Raw genomic sequence first — 8,826 nt, 5'->3', positions numbered from 1 at the left:
CGTGGACGCCATAGGAGAGCGAGGACGCGCCAGGATGCATCCAGGATGAATGTCGTGTCCGGATCCTATCCCGCAGTTCCATCAGGGGTTGGCATGGCCCAAGCATAGCAAGAAAGCATTTTTCTGTACATTATACTTGTATATGGGCGCAAAAATGTTTCACTTTCTTTTATCCAAAAGAATCCCCGTGCCCGAGGAGAACGTAGTAAGTGCCCCGGTCGTCCCCTCACCTGGGCTCCCTCCCTGGCGACAGCTTGACGGGGATGAGCGAGAAGCACTGTGCGATCCTCACCGCGGCCCGCGCGCCCGCGTAGAACGAGTCCGGGTGCGCGGGCGCGGTCAGGAGGCTCTGGTCGCTGGCGGGCGTCTGGCCGGCAAAGCCGCCGCTCCCGAAGAGGTCGGGCAGCAGCGACGAGTGCTTCTTCATCTGCGCGGAACGTCGGCGCAACGACGAGGGCCCTGCAAACACATCGACAAACAAGAACAACAACATCTTAACCAAACCAACAACCTCCTTACGACGCGGAAGCGTTTACGTTATGCCGCCGTCCGCCACTACCCCCTCTGCGCTTGAGTACACAATCCATTCCATCATAGCTAGCAAAATAAGAGCCCCCTGCCGTTCAATTGTGGGGATGGCAACGCCGTGCCCTCTGAAGCGCGGCGGCCCGGCGCCCCAGTCGACGGTATCGCGAGCCACGTCGCCGAAGTGCCCCTCCGCGCCGCGATCGACGAGGACGGCGGGATGGCGATCAGCCTGTTCGGCGACGCGCTGCGCAGCCTGGAGCAGGTGCGCCCGAGGAAGCCGATCAAGCCGATCCCCGGCGGTGGTACGTGCCCGACCAGTGACACGCGTCGGTCACAATCACCCTGCTCCCTTGACGGCGACCGGTCCCTGTTCCAGAACTGCCGACGCCTTCTCCGCCGCTCCGGCCGTTCTCCGGGTCCGTATGGGCCACGGGCCGCGAGCAGCTGGTGCCCGCCGCGAGCCACGAGGACACGCTCGAGTGGGCGCTGCGGCCGGCCCTGCTCGTCGGCCACGTCCTGGGCATCTTCTCGTGCAGCAGCGGCCCGAATCCGAGGCGAGTGAACCAACCCCCAACACCTGGTGCCTCGCGCGAACCAACAACCTAACAACCATGTTTGCCTGGTAAACGCCACGGCATAAGGTTTTAAGCATACAACGCAATCGGCGCAATCTCTATAAGGGGCTTGGCCCTCCAAATAATATTATGGGGTCCCACAAGTATCTCGGGGTCGATAGGAGCCACGTGATATTTCTACCTTGGGGTGCGAATATCATGGGGTCACGTGGTTTCGCCTGGACTCCTGCAGTGACATCCGCGCACACCCCTCTTAATTTCCCTGCTGGTCGCCAAAGTAAACCAGTTTCGAAAACGCTGATATTTCATTTTATCGACCTGATTCGCAGTTTAAATTATTGGTCTGTTTCTTGCGATCGAGCCGAGAGATCGACAAGCTGTCGTGTGCTTTTCCAAGTGGTCGAGATAAGCTGGTACGCAGGTTCCGGTGGCTTTCCCCGCGAGCAATCTACTTCATCGTCTCAGCGCTGGCGTTCGTCGCCATGTCGGTGCTGCTGGTGCTGAGCCACGAGGAAGATCTCTCTACCTCCGTCAAGTTCGTCAACGGAATCAAAGGTGACGCCACCACGGAGTGGTTCTCTACAATAAATACAGTAATTGTTCTGATTTGTTCTCCCAATTGTACAAAACCAAATCTGGTGATTTTTTTTTTATGGGTGATTTTGTTGTTGAAGCTCTTTTGGGTAGGGGGTGGGGGGTGATTTTTTTGGATTTTGAGTGAAGTACCAAGTTTCCGTCGGCCACCACCAGCGACTGCCATTCGCCCTGCCCCTCGAGTGACGACGCGTTGTGCTGCAGGGAACATCGTCCACACGTCGTCCGTGCTGGCCGTGCTCTTCCTGTTCCTGAGGCTCTCGCGGCGCTGGCACCGGGTCTGCGCGGGCTTCCAGCGCGTGGAGCGACGCCTTGCGACTGAGGGCTTTAACGCTGTCTCCTTCGGCTCCTACATTCGATCAATGACGGCCGTATTCATCTTGGCCACATTTGTTGGTGATGACAATGTCATAGTTTTCGCTTCAGGCAAAGTGCCTTCACTGACAAATAAAGTGAGCAGCTGGCGTGCGCATATAAGTGCTCAACACTAAGTTGCCCACTTTAAACTGTTCGACATTTGAACACTTAAGTGTTCAACAGTAAAAGCGAACACTTAGAAGTGTTCAACTTAAGGGCTGGTCATGAAGCTTTGGACACTTTCAAGTGTTTAAATCTACTGTTCAACACTTTTAAGTGTTCAAATTTCCAGCCGACCACCTGAGAGTGTGCAAGATAGTTAAACACAACCATATGCATGCCAGTTACACTTCCTTTTTCAGTGTTGGTGGGTTTATATTCAGTAACTAACTTGCAAAAATCTATTTGTCGACAAGTTGAAATGGCAGTGGATGCGGTCCCATCAATCGCCAAAATGATGGAGAACCCTCGGCCTTTCGATGGGGTCGGTGACTTCGTCGAAAAGTTTTACTACGAGTCATTCCCACAGGTGGGCGCGTTTTTTCACATCACTTAACCAGCCAAATACTTATTTATAAAAACTTTCCCTCCTATCTTTAGATGAAGATAATTCCTGTGTACAACATCGCATTAGTCATTTGGGTATTTTGGACGAAGGCGCAGGCAAAGCTTGCGATCACCTACACCGACCTCATCCTATGGGCTATAGGAGCAGCGGCCGCGGCCAAATTCAAATCAATAAATAAAAAGATTGGGGAGCTCAAGTACGAGGTAGGGGTATGGGCATTGGGCAACAACCGCTTGGAATAGCGCCGCACGTCATGCAGTAATTAACCTACTCCTTCCTGCACCGGACACTCAGAAAATGACAGAGATGGATTGGCGGAGGGTGCGGGAGAGTTACAACGACGTCGTAGTCCTCATATCGGACTTAGACCGAATCCTGGGGCCACACGTCCTGCTGTCCTATGCTATCGGCCTCTGGTTTGTCTGCGGGGGAATTTTACTACTGCTTGACAGGTAGATTAAAGATTTTTAAGTATCTCTGTTCTTTATTGCAGAACCATTATCATGTTCTTAATATTATTTCAGCGAAATAGATACTCTTAAAAGAGTCTACATTTTCCTCTCGATGTCGTTTTGGATTTGTCGTGTCATAGTGGCCACTTTGTCTCTGGCCTCTGTATACGAGGAAAACATTTGCATAAGAAACAGTCTTCATTTAGTACCCACCGACTACTACGGTGATGAGGTAAGGCGGTGCCCTGCATATAACATATATAAAACTTGCAATAAAAAATTAATCCTGAAAACGTTGGCCAACAAAGGTGCATCGATTCGCCATGCAAGCATGCCACGACGACCTGGGATTCACCGGAATGAAATTCTTTACCGTAACACGATCGGTGTTGCTCACGGTAAAATCCATTCTCATCAGAAGTTTGTCGCATATTTATTTTTCCGATGCTCAGTGAACATCATTACTTTTCCTTTTCTGTGCAGCTGGCGGGCACCATTGCGAGTTACGAAATAGTCCTCATGGAGTTCAACCGGTGACACTCCCGCGAGATCCAGACGTTGTCAAATCCAGTGTGCAACCGCAGCGCGATCCCTACGGCGCCCGCAGCTTCATAGCTGTCACAAGCGTCCCCTCTCAAGTAGTTGTCGGCGCTCGTGAGGTTCGCACAACAGAAGCGACAGGTTGTTGCGACACCCAATTTGGCAGAGTGCGGAGGCTTCGTTATTTCATGATTAATTAATTACCTGTGCCGCCGGGCCCATGGCCGCGACGCGTCTCCTAAGGCCGCCGCCGACGGCCGTCGCCGTCCTCGTCGTCTTCCTCGTCGTCGTCCTCCTCGGGCGAGGCCCGCGCCCCACGGGGGGGCGGCCCGACGCAGAGAGGGCCGCTGCTATCGACCGCGGCGGCGCGAGAGTGATTGACAGAGACGCACACGAGCAGCGCCGCCGCTCGGCTTTCCGGATCCGGCCGCCAGGCAGGGCTGAGCACGGCTGAGCACGCGGCTGAGCAGGGCGCCCAACCTGTCCGCGGGGCGCTCTGCTTGTTTACTGCCGGGCGCGGCTCGTGGCGTGACGCACAGCAGCTCGCCGGAAGTGGAACCCACTCGTTGAACCCACAATGAGCAAGGCCAGGGGCCGCGGTGTGTGATTACAATAAAAAACAATTAAGGCACAGATCGATGCCCAATCATGTCTCGTTTTCCCTTTTCTTCTCGCGTCGCCTCTGCGTGCGCCGGCTCTCGCAATTTAAAGTACAACAACAACACCGATGTATGAAAGGGCACGCAGTCGTTGACACAAAGGTAATAAATGTATCACAGCCATGTATGATAAATGCCTTTTAGAAAGCGCGTCCACGACCACATATGGTTTCGGAAGGGGTTTGACGTAAGTCATCGTTACACTGTTTTTTGATTGCCACTAAACTGAACAAGTACAATCTCGTAGGTTGCTATGGTCCCTGTAACCTGCAAAACAAAACCACAGTTTTTTTTTTTAAATTGTTTCGGTGAGGTAGTTTAATAGACATGCTTTAGAACTCTTACAGTGAGTAGAAATGATCTCGTGAGGCTAAAGAACTTGAGCCCCGTCAGAGCGATTTCATCCGTCGTCGCTTGGATGATGAACCTGTCGACCTCTTCGCAATAAGTTCGCGACGATACAGAATACAGAAACTTCCGAACTTGTTTGCTTTCGTCATTGATGGAAGCAGCACAGAGGGAAACGCATGCTGTGCGCAATAATAGCAGTCCAAATGAAAATACGAAGTAAATGTTTTTGGCGATAGAGTTATCCTCGTGTCTGGAGAAAAAATAATTTTGTTTTGAATTGTAAATCAGAAAAACGAAATGAAAACGACTATTTGAAACTAATACTGAACGCAGAACAATTGTTACTAACTTGACAGTGTGAAGGAGCTGTATGCAAATGAAGTACAAATTGTTCATAAAAGAGAAAAGAATTTGTACGCTTAGTATTTGATCCACTTCTCGTGTCAGCAAGGATAGGGAATTATACGTTTCCCGGACCTCTTTCCAAAATTCTCTCGTTTTATCCTGACGGTAATTCAGAAGAAAAGTCTTATATAAAAATGCAAGGGGTTACTGTGTAGAAAAATAAAAGCCACCTGCCTTCTTTGGGAGCTCGTAGAGTTTCGTGTTGAGGAGCTTAAATTTCTGAGCAATGGCTACGCTGATAAGCATGACGAACATGTCATTGTAGTTCCACATAAACGTGCCAATGGCGTTTACCAACTGACACACCAGCAATACGATCGGGTTGTACGGGATAAGCAAGAGTATCTGCAATCAGGGCGAGAGGATTCGAATAGACGAGCGAGTAAGTAAACTTCTGTAATCATACAAATACAAGGTCAGACGGTTCGTTTGATTCAGCAAGGATCAAAACTAATTGAAATCGTCCAATTTAATCGAGATATGGTTCTATTCAGTTACTTGTAATTGAAAATCAAATAATCAACATTTGATCGGTTTTAATCAATTATTTTTTTTTTGGTGGTTTGTTTTTGAAATTTGTTTTTGAGGAGTTAAGGTGAACTCCCAATCTGTAGGGAATTATTGTATCACTTGAAAGATCAAACTGACTCCAATTTAACGTAAGTTAACTTGTGAATAATTGTTAATCGCGAGCTCAGTAACGACTTTCGATTGCTGTGATCAAAATCAAGGGCCCAACGTTAAGTTTAATCAAGTTTTCGATTAATCGAATAATCGCATAGCCCTGCGCCAGGAGGACAGAATCAATGGGCCTATACCTGCGGGTAGTTTCCATGGTAGTAATCTTTGAAGAACTCGTTGACAGGCTTGTCCAGGTCCATGGCCAAGACGCCGCTGACGATGGCCAGGGAGTACTCGGTGAGGGCGAGGCTCAGCACCACGACGGTGATGGTCTGCAGACGACAGCGCAGGCGCGGTGGGTAGCCGAAGCGCCGCATCCGGTGCTCGACGCGTAGGAAGCACAGGCAGAGCTCCCGCCACTGCTGCGCCACGCGGAAGTACAGGACGGACACCGTCAAGGCGCTCACGTAGAAAATGTAATTACCTGATACATGGAATGACACAAAGAGTGTCCAATTCGCGTGAACCTTCCTTTTTTGAACCCCCAAATTTTAGCATTATCTTTATAGCTGGCCAAAATTTGTAACGGGTCCTTTAGAGCGAACACAACAGTGTAGCTGGATTGCGTCTTTCCTTCTCCCGTGAGGCACCATAACCCCCGTGACTCGAACGAATATGCAATCCCACAGCATATTATTGTCCGTTCTGAAAAGCCCGATACGTGCGCGGAAGCTCAGTTTTCAAATGGCCAATGTCGCCGCCCTATTGAGATCCACACACGAAGTCACAAACTCACTCGAGGCCACGATGCTGTTCCGTCCTGACTGCGCCTCGACCACGTTCACCACGGCGACGACCGCGTTGAAGCCCAGCAGGAACGTCACGACGGCCCAGTACAGGACCCGCAGCGACACGTAGTGGAACCTACAACGACGCGCCAGACCCTCATAGCGATAAGGCGACCGATCACGCAGAACCCTCATCGGAACGTTTCCCGGTGGGCGTCAGCGCCCGCGGCGCGCAGGGTAGGCCGACCCGCCACGCAGCTGTGTGCGCGTGGCGGCCCACCCTGGGAGCCACAGGGGCTCGGCCAGGACACGGGAGCGTTTCTTGCAATGCTTTGCAGGCGCTTCGCAGAGTGCAAATGATTTGGATGCTTAGTAGACTACGAAGCATTGCTTGGTTGCAATTACAAAGCGATACTTTGCAATTCCGAATCAACTGCTCTGTAGTTACGAAGTATTTGTTCTGTAAACCAAGAACTGTTTTTTTTTGTTTTTTTTGTTTTTTTAGTTGTTTTGAAAATTTTAAATCTCTCGGCGTCTAAAGGACGAAGTCGACTTCGTAGCGAGGGGTGTATCACTTGGATAATCCACGTACACACTGAAAAATATTCCAAAAATATTCCAGATTTCCCACGTGCACCATGAATTTGAGTAGTCGACCCCTCGGGGTGGACCACTTGGATATTTCATGTGCACACTGAAAAATTATACAAAAATATTCCAGACTTTCCAAAAATATTCCAGACTTTCCAAAAATACTCCAGATATCTATGTACACCAAAAATTTGTGTGGTCGCCCCTCGCTTTGTAGGCTAGTAACAGTGCGATGTTTCATACGTTACCTCCACGCAAAAAGAAAAAAAGAATCATTGTACCAACGACGTGAGTTGGCACCTCCAACAACATTTTGTTTTTGGAATGGCTTCAGGAACATAGGATGCTATTCCAACGACCAGAATATGCTGGCTCAACGACATGGTTCGTAGCACAACCACCGGCTGTCATACGACTAGCAACATCGTGTTACCAACAACCCGGCTAAAGAACACGACGGTCGTTGGAACAATGATTTTTTTTCAGCGTCGGGGGAGCGTTTATTGTGGTGGAAGAACCACAGAGGCGAGGTTGCAGTTTGAGAGAGTGAATGAGGCTCCGTCACCTCGGTACGATGTCGGGGCGCGTGGAGGTCGGCAGCACGGAGAAGACCTGGCCAATGACGCAGGCGAGGCGGATGGCGGAGCGGAACGAGTCCGGGTGCGAGTGCCCCAGAAGCACGTCCTCCTGGTGCCGCGACAGCGCGCTGGCGCTGCTGGAAGACGCGCGGTGACGGAGGTTAGAGGCGGGTGTCGTTGGCGATTCGGAGGCCGGAAGGAAAAGTTGCGGAGAAAACCGAAAAAACAGTGAAACAAACGAAAATATTGAAAAAAGCCGACCCTTATTTTCTCCTTTTTTTCAAATTTTCACGGAAAACTTTCCGTAAAAAACGTGATTGTTTTGTTTTTTTAGTTGGTTTGAAAATTTTAAATCCCTAGGCGTCGTGCATGGTGGCCTCCTCCCTCGGTCAACGGCCACGGCGCTCACCAGATCGCCGTCAACGCTCGCGGCCGGCCGCCCTCGCGGCCGCTCCTGCCGTGATCCCAGGGCGGCGGCTGGTCCGGGTGGTCCGCCGCCCCGTCGTCCGCCACCCGGGGGAGCAGGGCGCCGACGACGTCCCCCGCCACGCCACCGCCGCCGCCCGCCGCGGGCCGGGAGGTGGCCGAGACTGCGCGGACGAGAGAGACAAGTCAGTCCCCCGCCAGGCGCAGTGCTACCGGGACGGGGCGGCACACCTACACTCCTTGCTCATGAGCTCCAGGGCGCTGATCTTCATCAGCACGGCCGAGTCGGCGCGGAGCTCCTTCCGGTAGAGACGCATCTCGGCCTCCTGTCGTTCACGAGAATGCGTTATCGAGATTGGTTATACTGTCGTCATTGTCGTTGAACTCAAAGGGGCCGGCCGCCAACGAGTGATGCCACCGCGTAATCCCAAAGTAATTTCACGTAATCCTGCGCAAATGTTTTTGACTGTTATCGAAGAAATTCCCGTAATGCGTACGGCTTAAAGGCAAACGGCTGAGCAGCAGCTCGGTCGGGGGCATCGCGCCGCCAACTGATTAGCGGGGGTCTCGTCGTCGCGTGTGGTCACGTGATCCTCCGTGTCCGGCCGCGCGAGCTTGAGTGCCCGCCGTCCCCTCCCGCCGCCTCGCCCCGCCCCCACTTACACCCCGCCATCATGTTGTCAACCCGCCAACCTCGCGCCCGGGCCGTAGCATAGCCGCCTCTCGACCTGTCTGGCCATCGCGACAATCGCCCGCCCACCCTTTTCCCTTTCCGCAGACACCCCTCTCCCCC

The 8,826-nt window shown here is 51.9% G+C and overlaps 3 protein-coding genes across 3 annotated transcripts in view; 2 read left to right on the top strand and 1 right to left on the bottom strand.

Annotated features, from left to right (window-relative positions):
* The window catches only part of LOC113202900 (gustatory receptor for sugar taste 64e-like), a 15,089-nt gene that overhangs the window by 5,182 nt on the left and 1,081 nt on the right, over positions 1-8,826 (bottom strand). The window lies entirely within an intron of this gene.
* LOC127749845 (uncharacterized) lies at positions 713-1,348 on the top strand. Its single transcript, XM_052269703.1, has 2 exons — positions 713-830; positions 905-1,348. The coding sequence occupies exons 1-2, from the start codon at positions 746-748 to the stop codon at positions 1,132-1,134; spliced, it is 315 nt and encodes a 104-aa protein (XP_052125663.1). The 5' UTR covers positions 713-745; the 3' UTR covers positions 1,135-1,348.
* On the top strand, positions 1,509-3,709 carry LOC113202901 (gustatory receptor for sugar taste 64f-like). The gene is made up of 8 exons (XM_052269697.1): positions 1,509-1,658; positions 1,902-2,093; positions 2,471-2,583; positions 2,655-2,825; positions 2,917-3,074; positions 3,147-3,306; positions 3,383-3,472; positions 3,558-3,709. Exons 1-8 carry the CDS (start codon positions 1,586-1,588, stop codon positions 3,609-3,611), a joined length of 1,011 nt encoding a protein of 336 aa, XP_052125657.1. The 5' UTR covers positions 1,509-1,585; the 3' UTR covers positions 3,612-3,709.

Source organism: Frankliniella occidentalis, unplaced genomic scaffold (assembly GCF_000697945.3).
Source record: "Frankliniella occidentalis isolate FOCC.00 unplaced genomic scaffold, Focc_3.1 Scaffold99, whole genome shotgun sequence".
NCBI classification, from domain to species: Eukaryota; Metazoa; Arthropoda; class Insecta; order Thysanoptera; family Thripidae; genus Frankliniella; species Frankliniella occidentalis.
This window is presented reverse-complemented; position numbering and strand designations above follow the sequence as displayed.